The sequence below is a fragment of the Vombatus ursinus genome, unplaced genomic scaffold, assembly GCF_900497805.2.
Source record: "Vombatus ursinus unplaced genomic scaffold, bare-nosed wombat genome assembly UNPS02009975.1, whole genome shotgun sequence".
NCBI classification, from domain to species: domain Eukaryota; kingdom Metazoa; phylum Chordata; class Mammalia; order Diprotodontia; family Vombatidae; genus Vombatus; species Vombatus ursinus.
In genome coordinates, this window is record NW_020949753.1 from 4,257,027 (window position 1) to 4,274,941 (window position 17,915).

The 17,915-nt window shown below is 37.7% G+C and overlaps 1 protein-coding gene across 1 annotated transcript in view; it reads right to left on the reverse strand.

Moving 5' to 3' along the window:
- HERC6 (HECT and RLD domain containing E3 ubiquitin protein ligase family member 6) overlaps positions 1–17,915 on the reverse strand; it is a 52,729-nt gene that overhangs the window by 10,845 nt on the left and 23,969 nt on the right. Inside the window, exons 12-18 of the mRNA XM_027853417.1 lie at positions 16,619–16,709; positions 12,282–12,471; positions 10,015–10,169; positions 5,518–5,634; positions 4,430–4,528; positions 2,560–2,733; positions 171–314 (exon numbers count right to left, since the gene is read on the reverse strand). Coding sequence (XP_027709218.1) covers positions 171–314; positions 2,560–2,733; positions 4,430–4,528; positions 5,518–5,634; positions 10,015–10,169; positions 12,282–12,471; positions 16,619–16,709 — 970 coding nt within the window. The remainder of the gene's footprint in view (positions 1–170; positions 315–2,559; positions 2,734–4,429; positions 4,529–5,517; positions 5,635–10,014; positions 10,170–12,281; positions 12,472–16,618; positions 16,710–17,915) is intronic.

Below are 17,915 nucleotides of genomic sequence, written 5' to 3' on the forward strand. Positions count from 1 at the left end.
ACACACACACACACACATACACACGCATGTTGGTAAACTAATAAGTAGCAATAGAACTTACTTGGAAGTCAGAACAGCTAGGTATTAGTGTACATGAATGTCAAATTATATGATTTATGGGTCAGTGCTTTCTCTCCTGAAACCCCAGAAACAAAGAAATTAAGACTTACATTGGTAGGAAACCACATTAGGGAAGAGTTTTCAGAATACACAAACATCTCATATTCTGGTTGGATCATCTCCTTAAACACACAATGGAAAAATTCTTTCCTGACTCCTCCACATTCAGGATAACTTTCTCCAATTATTGAAATCTAAGGAAAGAAAATGATTAGACATACCTTCAAGTTCATGAATGACTTGTGCCTCTTGCAGTATTCTTTAGCATCAAACATATTAAGTCTTTTTTATTTTTAGTTAGTTTTTTTTTTTTTAGGCAATTGGGGTTAAGTGCCTTGCCCAGGGTCACCCAGCTAATAAGTGTCAAGTGTTGGTCTGAGGCTGGATTTGAACTCGGGTCCTCCTGACTTCAGGGCCCGTGCTCTATCCACTGTACCACCTAGCTGCCCCCACATTAAGTCTTAATGTAAATGAATGGCTACCCTTGTGTAGTTCAATATTCACTTTGCTTGAACAAGATTATAATGAGACAATTGAAGCAGAGAATTGGAAAAGTCCTTTATTACAGTATGTATTTTTGTTTTTTATGAAGCTTCAACTTAACCTATTCCATCTGTATATCAACAATTAATGATGATCAGGAAATAATGCCATCAAATGAATCTCTTCATAACAAAAGTAACAGCATCATCTTGATCCATGTTTCCCCAAGTGAAGAGGATATTATAGAAGTATCCTTGAATTTAAATTTTCCAATAGATTCTGAACTCTCAAATAGAAATCACTCTTGTGACTATACTTAAAAATAATTGAATGCCATGGAGTACTAAATAAATTGTAGACTTCGATTAATAATCTGCTTTTCAGATTTAATAAATCAGGGTACAAATATAATGTTAAATAAGAATGCATAAAATATGTAGCTGCATAATCTAATAAGATATCTCCAAAGTTATGTTTTGATACTCTGCCTGCAGCTGCATAAGCTAGGTTTCTAAGTCAGAATGGACAGACGATTCTACAAAACAATAACTCCCACGGAAAATACTCTCCTTCCTTTTTCTTGTAGGATTTGGGGAATATCATCTGTATTTCTGTATCTTGCTTTATAGAATGTAAGCTCCTTGAGGGCAGGGACTATTTAGTTTTTGCCTCTTAACCCTCGTTATCCAGCATAGTGCTTGTCATATTAGTCATTCATTCATTCAACCCATTAAGAAACATTTATTAATGGTTAAGCTCTAGAGATACAAAGAAAGGTAAAAATATGGTTTCTGCCCATTTGGAGATCACGTTCTAATGGGAGAGATAACATACAACTAACTATGTACATCTAACTTCTGGAAAGTAATCCTGGAAAGTAATTTTAGGGGGATGGAACTTGAGGGAAGGTGTCCTGAAAAAGGTAGGATTTGAGCTAGATCTTGAAGGAAGTTAAGAGGCAAATGTGAAGGCGGGAGTATTCCAGGCTCGAGGGACTACGAGAAAAAAGGTACTCAGCTGGGAGATGTGTAAGGAACTTCAAGAAGCAGTGTAGCAGGATTGGCTGGTTGGTGTCCTTTGTTCTCAAAGAGGATCAAAATGGCGTCACCATGTTGGGTCAAGGTACAGTGCGTCTGACTGTGGTTGATCAGAGGTATAGAATGATAGTGGCAATGGTAAGACCAGCTGAGGGGATTTTTTTAAGGATGAGGGGTAAGTATTGGTCTATTTACAGGCAGCAGGGACTCCTGTGGGGGGGTAGGTCATCTGTAAGGACCCTAGGGAAAGACTGGAAGATTAGGAAGACAGGGAAGACTGAAGATTAGAGAATTAATGGGAATTATAATATGGTGTATGTTTAATCAATGCTTGCTGATTGATTTATGGATATCATCATGACTGTTGTTAGTTGGTTTTCGGTATTACAAGAGCACAAAGTGGTAAGGACACCGTCCCTTCAGTAGCTAGGGTCAAATTGTTTGGGGCTTTATAAACAATAATCACTCCTATGGTTATATTCAGAATAAGCAGAGAAGCAGCCAGTCAGCATATAGTACTAAAGCTATATCCTGCACAAAACAAGCTCAGAGTCTGTCTGCCTTAGAACAAAAGGAATCCTCTCAATCTTACCCAATCCTGATCTATAATCCTGGCAATAATCTATTTAATGACTCGTTCAGGACTATGCCAGATCTAAGCAGACAGTGAAGTAAAAGACTAAAACCAGACTTTGTTCACAGGGTAGGAATGGAGCAAATTGTCATTTACCTTTATTGTTATTAGAGTATCTTAAATAGGCATACCTAGTCATAGCTGTCACCTGAAACTCTGAGAGCAACTGAAAAATGAGGAAAACTCCAAGAGTGAGAATCTACAAGGGGAAGGCTTCTGAGAATGCCAAGATAAACCACGCTATCTAAATATTTTCCAGATAGAAGATAAAAAGGTACACTTTACCAATAATTCGTTCTTAAGGTCGTTGCCCACAACTTGACTTAATTGACACATGGTATCCTCTACCAGGTGACTCCGTCTAACGTGGAGATGAAGCTCAGCTTTCAAGACTAATCCACATAGTTGGTTTAGCATAAGACTTTCAAAGTCATGAAATGAAGTTAAAGGTGACACAACCTAGAGAAAAAATAGATATTTCTCTTCATTTTTTCTTTTCTCAATTACAACTCTCAGTGAAGGCTTCAACATTGTAATGAATTGGTTTAATGTATTGACAAGTCACTTACCTTCCCTGAGCCTCAGTTTCCTCAACTGTAAAATAAGGGGCTAGACTCAAAAATCCCTTTCATCTCTAAATTGTTGATTTTGTATTTTACATTTATTGTGGTCATGGATACTCTGTTCCCAACAATTTAAGAGAAAGTAAGATGAAACATATTATTCTGTATTTATTGTTGAGTATCAAAATAGCATAGGGAAAAATTGGTATACAGCAAAAATTTGAGATCATTCTACCCTGGTGGCTGTCTAAGGGTTATCTTGGGCCCCTTGGTGTTAGTAAACAAGATTAGTAAGGCAAAATCTGGGTACTCAAGTGCTTGGTAATTATTTTTAGTTATTTTCAAAATGTCCTAAGATTCTAAAAACTTTTAGTTCCTCTTTATGAAAATTTGTTTGTATGTAAGTGACACTCAGTATGTGACCCACCAAAAAAACCCTTTTATTTCCATATTGCTGATTTTTCTTCCATAAATTCCCTTGTTGTAACAAAAATACCAAAAGGATAAAGAAGTGAATCATTTTCTGTTAGGACAGGTTTTCTAAGGGGCAGCTAGGTGGTGTGGTGGATAGAGCTCCAGCCTTGGAGTCAGGAGGACCTGAGTTCAAATCCAGCCTCGGAGACTTACTAGCTATGTGACCCTGCGCAAGTCACTTAACCCCCATTGCCTCATGCAAGAAAAAAAAAGACAGGCTTTCTAGACATCATACTACTAGAGATATAATTAGGCTTGAAGGTACGTAAGAGTAATATCGTAAGGCCCTACCCCATGCAAGCTAGGCTAGCCTTTTATTCAAAGGCATTGACACAATTCCAAAAACTTATTTGGACTTCCGGCCACAAAAGGTGCCTGAATAGAAGGTAGGTTGCCCAGCTTCCCTGTTCTTACTCCAGCAAAATCCTCACGTTCACACCAGATTAAATAATGATCAAGAAATCCAATGAGAAACCACAGGAAATACATTGTCCATCCAAAAAATACACAAAAGGTCAGCCAGAAACCCATGGAAACTGAAAGGGGGCCCCTTCAGCAAAGCAAATACCAGTATGACTATGAAGGGGAGACATATAGCTTGTAAGGTTCTATGTCTTGACGTGGCAAAACCAGATGGCTCCCCTGAGAAAGCCCCAGGGTGGAGACCTTGGAAGCCTTAAAGAGCAGTAGTACAGCATGAGTACCAACGTACTGTGGTGATCAGGACATCCCAGGTAAAAGGGTTCTAAAGGAAATTCATAAGTGCCTTTAAGGAGTCAACTCTCAAACACACCTGTGATACGAGAGACATACCTATCACTCCTTCAACAAAAATTCAACTTGATTTTATTTTCAGTTCACATCTGTCACTCCTAAGCAGTGCACTGATTCTTTTCCATCCATGTGCAATAATGTGAACTGTATTTTACAAATATTATTATTTCTGCTCTCCTCTCTCGGGTACTAATTCGTCTAGCTTGTCTTCTTTAACATATAAACTTAAGATCCACGCTCTGAATATTCTATAATTATCTATCCAGCCTAGAATACTGGTATGAACCACAGACATTTAGGAAATACTTTTTGGTGATGATAGTGAAGAAAATGAGCATACGTACCAGCTTATTTAAAAGTGAATTTGCATTCAACAATTTAATTTTGGAAGACAGATTAAAGATGAAAGGAAAATGCGCAAATATGACAAGACTGTTGGCTTCCTATAATTAAAGAGAAATTATAGTATTTATGAGCATTTGAAAAAAAACAGAAAAGCCCCACTCCTTTATCCTACCTTAAGTCTCTCCCCTAAATCTTTTGGGGCTATCTTCTAAGTCAGGGGTTCTTAACCCAGGGCTCATGCATTTGTTTTATATTATACTTTAAGGTAACTGGTTTACTTTGTAATCCTAGGTAATGTATTTTATGCATTTAAAATGAACTATAAAAGACATAGGAAGAAGGCTTCTCTGAAGCCAGAGAAAGAACTGATAAATAGATGCATAGAATAATTTTATAATTATATACATACATGTGTATATATATTTGTGTGTGTGTGTTTGTATACACACATACATCCCTATTTGAGTCTAATGGTAGCCACCTCTAGGGCAGGGGGAGAGAGGAAAAAAAGAAAAAAAAGAAAAAAGAAAAAATAGAAATGTACATGATAACTTTATTATATATTTAAAAGAAATAGCAAGTTGTACATAGCAGATTTGCAGTTTCATGTATAATCATCTTTTTTATGATACTATATTATGGAGATGCTTGTTTTATCCCACAAATAAAAAATAAATAAATAAAAAGAAAATAAAAACATTCTGAGAAATCCAAAGGCTTCACTGGAAATTCAGAGGGGTTTATGACACAAAAATGGTTAAGAATCCCTGTTCTGAGTATTTCCAAAACCTGGAAGTATTGTTAGAAGACGGTCAGTAACTCTCAGAAAGTATATAAAAGGCACAAAAACTACATCTTTTCAATGTACAACGTGTTTATCAATTCAATGATGAACCCAAGAAATGTTGAAACCTTGGTTTATCAAAGCCAAGAATCGAATAGCGTAAGAGAATAATTTTAATTTTAAAAGTTCAGATCCATAGAGTAATGGAAGCTATGGTTGTCATTCACCCAGAGGACCTGACTTCTAAGTATGAGCTGGGGAGCTAGGCTAAAGGAGATGTTACCCTGGACATGACATACGCACAGGATACATTTTGGAATGATGCCATCTTCCTAGGTCTTCAAAAACATTGAACCAATTGAAGAGTTCACTGATGTAGAATGTACTCTCCGGAACTTTATATTTAGCCTTCTTGTTTACCTTAAACAGAACATGTTTAACTATGAGTGTACTTTTATATCAATAAAGAGTATAATCTAATTTTTTATGGATATTACTTAATCAGGCTAAAGAAGAGCCAACCAATTAAGTTTGTTTTTCAATTTCATCATGTTTTCTCTGGTGCCTGGTGTTCTTTCATCCCATTCATTTATCCCTTTTCCCTTCCCTAATCAGTCATCCCTTATAACAAAGATTTAAAGAGGGGAAAAAGTCCAATTCAGTGAAATTAACCAACACATGAACCTTTCTGACAGTACCATTCACCTTCACACACTTCTCTTAGCCCACAGCACTTATAGGCACTTTCCGGGCCATCTCCTGGAAGTGTGGATTCAGACTCGTCTCCTGCAGTTTTCTATTCACTTACACCTATTTCACTGGGTCATAGATGTAGACGCACAAGAGAACTCAAAGATCATCCAGTTCTCTCATTTTTTTAGGCGATGAAACTGAGAATCAGAGGTTTGAAAAGAGGTGTCCAAGTTCACATGGACAGTAAGTGGTCCACAGAATTTGAATTCAGATCCTCTGGCTTCAAATCTAATACTCTTTCTGTGGCACCATACTGCCCCTCAGATCTGTGTGGTAAGATTCCATAGTAGAGTTTTTAATTTATTTTATTTTATTTACCATAGTGAAGAGTCTGAAACTACCAGATATAATTTCTAGACCACCTTCTGGTATGATTCCAATAGGAACTCACGTTCTAGCCAGAACTTTAATTAGGAACTCCAGCCCCTGGAGTAAATTCAGTAGTGGAAGAAGAAAAAGGATAAATAATACAATTGTTGTTTGACTAGGTCCTTCTCCCCTTCTCTAAAGCAGAGGTACAGAAGATCATAAGTACAAAGCCTAAAAATATCTTAAAGGGCACCCACCCTTTATAATATTTAAGTGCATATAAATATTATAACCCACCTAATTTTATAAATGAGGAAATTGAAATCCAAAGAATTTAACTAACTTGCCCAATGTCACAAAGGTAGTGAATGATAGAGGTCAGATTTGAACCCATTTCTTATGGCTCTAAATCAAGGAAATAAGCATTTATTGAGCATTTACCATGTACCAGGCATTCTGCTAAGCACTGGAAATACAAAGAAAAGCAAAAACCAATGCCTGCCCTCAAGAGCTTACATTCTAATAGAGACAACATGGTAACAGGCAAGCAAACGAAATATATATACGGTGAATTGGAAGTAATCTTGGAGGTGAGGGACTAGCACTGAGAGAAACTGGGAAAGACTTCTTGCAAAAGGTGGGATAATAGCTGAGACTTGAAGGAAGCCAGGAAAGTCAGGAGGGGGGGATAAGGAGGGAGAGAAACCGAGGAATAGAGATCAGCTGGTCCAAAGCTATGGAGTGGGGAGACGTATAATTCTCCACCCTTTCTCAAGGAATTTAGCACTTGGTTTACAATCTTCCTCACTATTCCAATTCTGCCCTCATGCTTGGAGACTTCAATAAACATACTGATGTCTCTCCAGTGTGGGAGAGTTGGGAGATGTGCAAGAACCAGCAAGGAGGCTGCATCATAGAGAATGTGGAGGTACTTAAAGTACAAGAAGCTTGAAAAGGTGGGAAGGGGCCAGACTGGGAAGGGTTTTTAAAGTCAAACAGAGGAGTTTATTTTGATCTTGGAAATAGTGAGGAGCCATTGGAGTTTAGTAAGTAGGTGGTGACATGCTCAAACCCATGTTTTAGGACAATCAATTTTAATAGTAATTTATTTTTTCCAATTACATGTAAAGGCATTTTTAACATTCATTTTTATATAAAATTTTGAGTTCCAAATTTTCTCCTTCCCTCACTCCCCCCCCTCCCCTTCCTTCTTCCTAAGATGGCAAGCAATTTGCTACATATGCAATCAGGTAAAACACATTTCCATATCAGTAGGACAATCAGTTTTACAACTGAATGGAAGATGGACTGGAGTGGGGAGAGATTTGAGGCAGAGAGACAACCAGCAGGCTATTACAGTAGTGTCAGGTGTGAGGTGATGGGGACCTACACCAGTGTGGAGGTAGTGTGAGAGGAAAGAAGGAGGTATATATGAGAGGTGTTTGGGAGATAGGCAGTATTTGGCAGCAGACTGGACATAAGAGGGAGTGAGAGAGAACTAGGAATTGAGGATAACCTGAAGGTTGTGAGCCTGTGTTACTGGGAGGATGGTGGTGCCCTAGCCTGTAATTCTCCATTCTCACTCTCCATTCATTCTTTCTCTCTCTCTCTCTTTCTCTCTCAGCAATCGCAGCAATCAGGGTTAAGTGACTTGCCCAGGGTCACACATTTGGTAAGTGTCTGAGGCTGAATTTGAATTCAGGTCCTCCTGACTCCAGGGCCGGTGCTCTAGCCACTATGCCACCTAGCTGCCCCTTTCCATCCTTTCTCAAAGAATTTAGCACTTGGCTCATTCCAATTCTGTTCTCATACTTGGAGACTTCGATAGCCATAATGATGTTTCTTCAAATTCTCTAGTCTTTTCCTGAAATGGCTCCTTTTTGCTAACTGAGTATCTCTCCATTTATATTTTATATATTATTGATATATTAGCCTGATCCTGGGGTCTGATCCAATGGAAAAACCTAAGAAGTCTGGAACTTTGAGGGAAAAGAAAGGGGCCCTGGAATGGGGGAGGCAGATTTGTCTACACAAAGTCATAGCCCTCCAGCAATGCTAAGGGACTGCTTCCCTTCCCTGTCCTTGCCCTGCATGCAGTATCCCTACCCCTTTAAAGAAGAATGTACCATATAGTAGCCCCTGAAGTACCTCTATTGCTGTTGGGGGCCACTCCTCACACCACTGACCTCCCTTTGAGCAGGAATATGAGCCCCTTTGCTTTGAGGATATTTGGATAAGGGTTTCTTACAGATCCTGTCCCGAGACCTTGAGTAAGACAAAGGTCATACATTTCAACTGTAAATTTGAGCACTTCAATCATAGCCAATCACTGTCTCACTCACCATCCCTAAGAAAGAGATCTGAAAAAAACTGTTTGCAGCTTAAGGTTTCTGAGTGATGGTGTCAGAGGAAGGATGTAGAAGTGAATGAAGAGCATAGAAGGCTCTTTCCCTTCCTTCTGACGCAGTGTGTCAAAAGGTACATCCAGTACCGGTGGTGATGTACACTTCATTGAACATGTGTGGGTCTTTGGGGGCCGTCCCATGGGGAGAGGCTAAGCCCCTCTAACCATATCTAGTGAGTGATTCAAGTGGCTCATTACAGAAGGGCTTGCAATGACAAAGCAATTCCCTTATTGGCTACTTGGTCCCTGGGTCAGAGAGAGACTGGCTACTGAGCCAGGAAGAGCTGCTCACTCTGTAGACTTTGAAAGGAGAGACAACTTTCATTCTTATTCTTTTTCTTTTCTCCAATGAGACATTGACAAGAAGGCTAAGTTTTGGCTTGGCTGGCCAGAAGACATGGACCTTGAGGGAGAGGAGAGTGAAATGCATATTTAACACTCTCACTGTTGTAATGTTTCTAGTATCAACCTTCCAGGAGTATATAATAAGAGTTATAGGTTAATGGGTAATGTTTTAAGTCTTTGTCAATGAGCACTTATGACTCTTGTGTTTTAAGCATTAATTTTATGTCAAGGAAATAAACGGCTGTCCTATACTTGTTCTATACTGCATATCAAATACCTTTCTAATCCCACTTTTTGGTGAGACCCTAGACATTTTCAAAAACCCTAAGATTTAAGTAATTTTCCCAGGGTTTCTGGGATGGGAAATGTGTGAAAAAAGAGCCTTACTCTATTCTTTAGTGGTTAAGTTCACCTGGAGCCTAAGGAGGACTGAGTATCTATCAGCCTTTAGTGGGAAAGGTAGACCCTGCCCTCTGGATCAGGATCAGTGTATTGTTACATTGAAAAGGATGGCTAGGGAGAGTGTCTTATGTCTTGGGCTTCTGTGAAATAAGGACCATAAATTGGATAGACTTCGAGAGACAGCAGAGGGTAGAAGGGCCTGGCATGCTATAGTCAATGGAGTCACAAAGAGTCAGACACGACTGAATGACTGAATGACAAAAACAGGCTTCTGCGAATGCAAGAAGATGGACTGAGGATAAGGAGAAAAGGTCTGGGAGGAAGAGAAATTTGTCAGCCTTACAGAAAGCACAATGGAGGGAGTGTTCAGAATTTGATTGGTTCTTAGGAGGGGCAGGGCTGAGGGGAATGAGCGTAAGAAAATAGGGAGTGAATCCAGGGAAGGGAATTTTTGCCCATGCTGCTTGCAACTTGGAAAAACAGGAATTGGGAAAGGAATAAAGGAGTTTGTTAGCCACAGAATGCTAGATTTCTTCACCTTGTCCCCCCTACCTTGATCCAGTCTTCTGACAGTTTACCTCACTTACCCTGTGAAGCTTTTTCAGCATTCCAAGGAGAGCTTTGCTATTGCAATGGTTCTTAACCCTTCCAGGCTGACAATCCATTTGTAAGCAGATGGATCTTTTGAGCATCTGAATCAATGAGTTGAAAGAGGATTCCTCCAATGATTCCCAACATTTCTCTGAAGTATATAAAGGTAAATATATTTATATATGTATATACACATATATATGTATACGTATTTAAATATGTATGTATATATACATATAGCACTTTAAGATTTACACAGTATTTTACATGTTCTCTCTTTCGATTCTCCAAAAACCCTGTTACTATTATTATCCTAATTTTACCGATGAGAAAATTGAGGTTGTGACTTGCCCAGGTTCACACAGTGAGGAAGTGTCTGGTGGCAAGATTCAAATTCAGATCCTCTTGACTGTGGGTTCAGAGCTCTGGTCACTACTCCAAGCTTATCATCTCCCCACGTTCTCTTCCTCTTTTGGTCTATGACCCAACACCAGCCTAGCTCTCTATCACTGGCTACTCTTATTCCATAAATGCATGTTTTCCTCAGGATTCTTTCCTCTAATCGTTTCTATTTTCGCTACAATCTATCTCACCACAGTCCTTTTCCTGCCACAGCCTCAACTCTCCAGCTACATGGATAACTCTTACCTCAAATCCCAACATCTCTCAACCTCAGTCCTGCATTGCCAAGAGATATCCTTGGATATCTCTACTCCAGCATTCGACTGACGCCTCCAACTTAACCAACCCATCCAACCAAACTCACCACCATCCCTCCAAATAAACCCTTCTTCCTAATTACCTTATTTCTTTGAATGGGATGCTCTGGGAGAGCGCTGGACTTGGAATTAAGAGAGGCCTGGGTTTGAATTCTACCTTTTGTACTTCCTAGCTGTTTAACCTTTAAAAAAACCCTAAATTTTCTGAATCAAAGTTTCTTCATTTACAAAAGAAGGATAATAAAACCTGGAGGTACCTACATCACAGCATTGATGTGGGGACCAAATGGTATAATTGCATATAAAGCACTTTATAAATCTTTAAGACCAATATTAATATCAGCTAATGTTATTTTTAAAATTTATTTATTTTTCAATTCATGAAATAAACATTTCCATAACACAGTACAATAAAAAAGATGATTGCACATGAAACTGCACATCTATTATGTACAACTTGCTATTCCTTTTAAATATGTAATAAAGTGATCATGTAAATTTCTTTTTTCTTTTTTTTCCCCTTTTTTCTTCTCTCTCCATCACCCCCCCCCGAGATGGCTACCATTAGACACAAATAAGTATATATGTATATGTATATATATACATATATATTATATATGTAAAATCATCCTATACAGACTTCTGTTTATCAGTTCTTTCTCTGGATCTAGACAGTGTCTTCCTTCGTATGTCCTTTGTAATTAATTTGGGCATTTATAATAGTCAAAATGACTTATTCATTCAAAGTCATTGTTAAAACAATATTGCTGTTACCATATACAATGCTCTCTAGGTTCTGCTCATTTTGCTCATCATTATTTCATGCAAATCTTTCTCTGTTTTCCCAAGATCATTGAGCTAAGATTATCAATGGCACCTATCACTGCCTTTGTTTCCCAGTCTCAGAAGTACATCTTTGATTTCTCTCTTTTACAACCCACATCCACTCAATTGACAAATCCTTTCAACGATTCATCACAATATCTTTTGCTTTGATCCTCTCTTTTGAATTTTTAGTGCTATTACAGGCACTTTCCTCTCCTCCTACATTTGCTTATACTGCATCTGCCTTATCCAAATCCTACCCTTGTCTAGCTTCTTCCTGAAACCTTCCTTAATAGTCAATAGCTTTAAATTACCCTCCCTCCCCAAAGCACTTTATTTATACTTCCTTTAGGCACTTATCCCCCTCTAACTTATGCTATCATCATCCTGTGTCTCCCCAAGTGCCTGAAACCCAATAGGTACTCAATAAAGATTTGCTGAATTTAATTTAGTCGAATAAATTGTCCACATATGACATACCTTTTACAGACTAAATCCCACTGGAATTAAAAACAAAATCTAATGATCTAACAAAATTCATTGAAGTTACATTCCCATATAATTCTAGTTTTAATTTATCATTTTGAAGACCAACAAAGTTAAATTAATTGTATTCCTTATCATGAGTAGAATACAGTTGATGTTAAAGTCCAGGTTAATTGGAATACTTGTTTATAAAAGACTCGAAGATAAATCATACTAAATGTAACTGATCTTACCCAGGACTTCTGAAGACTGGTCATTAATTTCACAAACAGCTTTCGCGAATGGGACCACTAGAGACTCCCAGTTCTCAGGTTTATGCATTAGAGGACATTCTGGGAGTAGAAGGAAAATTGATAAAGCTTCCTGATGTGGAGAATCCCATGGAAGGACCTTGAGCATATAATCTTTGAGACATGTAGTTATCTGTAGTCAAAAACATATTGAAAAAATATTCAAATAACAATGTTTACTAAAAAGGCATAGTTAAGGACAGTGGCATGGTCCAGAAGACTCAAATGAAAGTCTCTTCAATGCCACTAAAATGTATCACATTGGTAAAAAACAAAGCAAAACAAAACAAAAACAAAACAAAACAAAACAAAAAACTACTTAATCCTCCTGGAACCAAGTGCTCAGTTTATCTATCCTGTATTACATACTCTTTAAAAAAAATTTTGGAGGGAACTGGGGTTAGGTGACCTGCCTCTGGTCACACAGTAAATGTCTGAGAGTAGATTTGAACTCAGGTCCTTCTGACTCCAGAGCTGGCACTCTATCTACTATACCACTTAGCTGTCCCATAATTATCATATACTCTTGACAACAATTGTGTTTCCCATTTAACAAAGTGGAATGACTGAAACAGGGAAAAGTTAAGCAACTGGAGTCAAAGTCACACAAAGTAAACTATGAATCCAAAATTACTATGGAGTCTTTCTAATAGAATTGTTTATGCACTTGAAGCTACAGTTAATAGTTTCTTTAGAATGCTAATACATTTCTTTGCTTTCAGTTTGGCCTCCCATCTTTGACCCACCATCATCAACTAACACTATCACTGCACTTTTCAGGGAAACACGTTTTCTGAATTCAAAAGAAAAAGCTGTCCTATGCTATTTATTTATAAAGAGAGGTAGTGTAGCATAATGAGTATAGAACTGGGATTAATCAGGTATACCTGGAGTCAAGTCCTGCCTCGGACATCTACTGGATATGTGACCCCTGGGCAAGTCACTTAACCTAGCAGTGCTCAGGCAAATATCAAAGACTAGAAATCACAGAGGAGTTGCTGATCTGCATGTGTGGAAGGAATTTCTTGTCCAAGAGCTCCCTAAATTGACAAAATAACAGAGACCAAAAAAATTTTTTTTTAAAAAGTACTATTTTTTCTTTTAAAAAAAATGAATCCATGATTTCTCATAGCATGTGTTGTGCTCAGATATCAACCTACAATGTTGTGATATGATAACTCTGAAAGCAGGCATCTGGATTTCCTTCCAAAATTAGCCACCTGAAGGGGAGGCACACTGCTTAGCTCCCACATACCTACAGCAGCAAAACTGTGAAGTTTGTGCCAGACAGAATAATGATGGAGAAATCAGTGAAAAATTACAGTAAATTATTTTTCTACCTCATAAATGCACAAAAGGTCAACCAGAAGCTCACAGGAAATTGGAAAATGGAACCCCCTAGCCAAGGGACCACTAGTGTGATGATGGATGGGATTTAGATTACACATCAGCCAATCAGCAGCATCCCACAGCAGCTTAGGATAGAAAAGTATCCTTTCACTGAGAGGGACAGGTAGAGAGATGGAGAATGAGCCCAAGGAAAAAGGAGGAGTTCTGGGAGAATGTTTTCCATGCCACTGGCAGAGTTTATTATTAGACTGAGAATATATTCCCTATTCAAGGGCAAGAGACAAGGGGAGCTGACCAAACACTTTTACAATTGTGAAAGAGGTCCTTTCGGACAAGCCTGAAAATGTCTCTTACAAAAGGACAATAAATAGTTGTTACAACAAGTGGGACTATCCATTCATGTATTTTGTTATATTTTATTTCTCCTTATTTTCACCATTAGGCCAGCAGGTGGTTGGAGGATTTATTTCTACACTATTAGCTCATCAAGATGATGAGAAATTATTGTGGTTCCTATTCCCCTACACATTGCAAAGCTTAGTATAATCCTACCAATAAAAATGCATTTTTAATGGAATAGAAGACATTCAAGCATTTCTGAGGAAAAAACCACAGCTGAGTAGAAATTTTGACATACAAACACAAGAATCCAAAGGAACCTAAAAAGGCAAATTGATTTGAACAATTGGAAGCAGCTATATGATGTAGTGCTAACATTCTAATAAAGGAGAAAAGAACAAGTGTGTCAGAGGCTTCTTCTCTTTAAAGGTCATTGTGGGAATTAAATAAGAAAAACAGAAGTTGGGGGATAGGTTGGTTCTGTTCTAAGGGTTTGAAGAAGGAAGCAAAAAGGGAGAGTAAAAGGAAGAATAGACTAATGCAGAAAAGAGGAAGAAGGAGACCAAACTTGTTATTTCCGATTGGAATATGTGGAAAGAATATAAAACATGGATGAGGGTATAGTGGAGGAGCTGGCATCAGAGGAACTTTACTCAGCTAAAACGGATGAATTAGGGTTGAATACATACACACAAAGTTCACTGTAGAATTTCAACTCAAAATCAACAGGGGAATAGAGGGATGGAAAATGGATGGGTTAAGAGGGCAGATAATACAAGGGAGGGAATAGTCACGAGCAAAAGAAACTTCTTGATGAGGAATTGAAAGGTGGTGGTGAGGCGGGTGTGTGTGTGTCTCTGTGTGTGTGTGTGTGTGTGTCTGTGTGTGTATGTGTGTGTGTGTGTAAAGAAACAGAAGAACTAAAATCTAAGGGAGTGCCTTAGATTGTCTCTTAGATGCCAGGGGAAAGACTGAACAAATGGTGATATAAGAATGGAATGGAATATTATTAAGGCCTAAGAAATGAATCAACAATTTCAGAGAATCCTGGAGAGTATGAACTGACGCTGAAGAACCAGAACCAGGAAAACTGCTTATATAAGGATAGCAACATTTTAAAGACTTGAGAACTCTGATCAAAGCAAAGACCAATCATGTCTCTGAAGGATCTATGATGAAGCATGTTACCTACAGAGAAGTGATGGATGCAAGGTACAAAAACATACAATTCTGATCATGGGAACAAGCATTCACGTGTCAGGCACAGTGCTGAGCACTTTACAAACATTATTTCATTTGATCCACACAACCTCCTTATGAGGTAGGTGCTATTATTATTATCATACCTATTTTATAGTTGAGGAAACTGAGGCAGAAAGAGGTTGAGTGATTTAGGGTCACACAACTAGAAAGTATCTGAGACTAGATTTGAACTCAGGTCTTCCTGGCGCCAGGAACATCTATGCAGAAAAATCAGACTTCTTATCACTGCAGAGTCATAGTGGACAGAAGGGTCACCTTCTATCTCATTTTAAAAAATCATTTTTCTTGCCAACTTTGGCTGTTCTCACCTCCAAATTGCCTATTAAGTAAGCAATGAGGAAACAACACTGGCAGTCTTTGCAGACAATATGATGGTATACTTAGAGAAATCCTGGAGAATCAATTAAAAAACTACTTAAAATAATTGACAACTTGAACAAAGTTGCAAGATATAAAATAAACCTACATACATCATCGGCATTTCTATATATTACCAACAAAGCCCAGCGGCAAGAGATAAAGAAATTCCATTTAAAATAACTAGACAATATAAAATACTTGGAAGTGTACCTGTAAAGACATACACGGGAACTATATGAACACAATTACAAAATACTTTTCACACATAGAAAGTCAGATCTAAATAATTGGAAAAATATCAATTGCTCATGAGTAGATCAAGCCAACATAATAAAAATGACAATTCTACCTAAATTAATTCGCTTATTCAGTACCATACCAATCAACCTACCAAAAAAACTATTTTATAGAACTACAAACTGCTGGTAATAAACAAAGGGAACCATAAAACATATTACTTGCCTTCACATAATATTGTCATAATTTAAAAATAAATATTAAATAGTGTCTCTTTTCCCCCTTATATGGAATTTTAGAGCTAGAATGGACATAGAAACCATCTAGCTCAGTTTACTTAATTTAAAAAAACTGAGGCTCAATCTAGGTAAGTGATATGCTGAAGATCACATGAGTAGTTAGTGGAAATCTGAGATTCAGACCATAGTCTGAGCTACCAGTCTTTTCCTTTACATCCCCCCATGCTATCAATATTGAAAAATGTCATATAGGAGTTTCATATACCAATGCTAGGGTCAGATCTTGGAAGGAGAGTTCCAAATAGTCCATTATAAGTGGGCAGGAAGAAAAAGTGGTAGGATCTTAAGACATCTTCTCCAGCTAACAAAATCTTTTGAATTAAAAATGAATTCATGTGAAATACCTATAATTAAATTCCTATTCTATGTCAGCACATTTTACAAATAAGTACACATGTACAATGCCTTGTATAGCAAAATAGAGATTATTACCATGTCTGTAATCCAGTCCTTCTGCATTAGTTCCTCAAAGACGTTTCTTGCCATTTGTAAGTCAACATTAATAGGAATAGTATCATCAGGTCTTTGAAAAACAAAAACCAAAACAATAACCAAAAATCATTGCACAGATGAAGCAGGAACACGTCCAAATACAATGTGCTACTTCACTGGCTTATGTCTATACATAAATGAGGGGTTGGGTCTCCAGATGCAATGTTTCTTCTAAAGCTTGCACCCTTCCGTCTTTGTTTTTAGCCATCTCCACATCATGCTGTCTAGACTCCAGGCATCATCCTCATCCCCCCTACTCCCTGCACTCACAACCTTGGACTTCACTAAGCTTTCTCCTTATCTTGCCTGGAACCAGGATACCATGCTGCTTCCGGTCTATCTCCACACCAAGCTGATGCATTTCTACTTCCTCTCTGTCTCCCCAAACACACCTCCTTCCAGTACTATGTAGGCTACTCCCCCATTAGAGTGTAAGTTCTTGGAGGGCACAGGTTACATGGCTTGTTTGTATTTTAACAGAGAGCCTTGTGCCTAGTAAAGTATTTAATATTAAATGTTTTTTGATCTGACTGTCTATTTGACATTGTCATGCTAGGCTTTTTGCTCATGTGTTTCCAAGTGAACTCTTTCCAAAAGTCCCTTAAAACTCTGCTCTCTGTCTCTTGTTTGTTCATAAATTGTTTGCCTATCCATAAGTCTGATAAGTAATATGTTCCATGTTCTTTAAATTTTCTTATAATGTCTCTCTTTATATCTAGGTCATGTATCCATTTTGATTCGTTCTTGGTAAATGGTGAAAAATACTGGTCTATGCCCAGTTTCGGCCACACTGCTTTACAGTTTTCCCAACATTTTTTTTTACCAAATAATGAATTGTTATCCCCAAGTCTCAAGTCTTTACACTTCTCAAATACAAGGTTACTATATTTATTTGCTGCTGTAAATTGTATGTCTACTCTGTTCCATTGATCTACCTTTCTATTTCTTAACCAGTACCAGATAGTTTTGATAATTACTACCTTTCAATGTAATTTAAGATCTGGTACTACTAAACCTTCTTCCTTTACATTTTTTTCATTATTTCTTTTTATAGTCTTGACTTTTTTTTCTTCCAAATTAATTTTGTTGTTTTTTTTTCTAATTCAGTAAAATAATTTTTTAGTAATTTAATTAGGATGGCATCGAATATATTGAAAACAGTCAATCTTTAGAAATCTTTCTGAATGTTCTTGATCTATCAATCAACAAGCATTTTTTGCAGGCATCTTTGTACCTG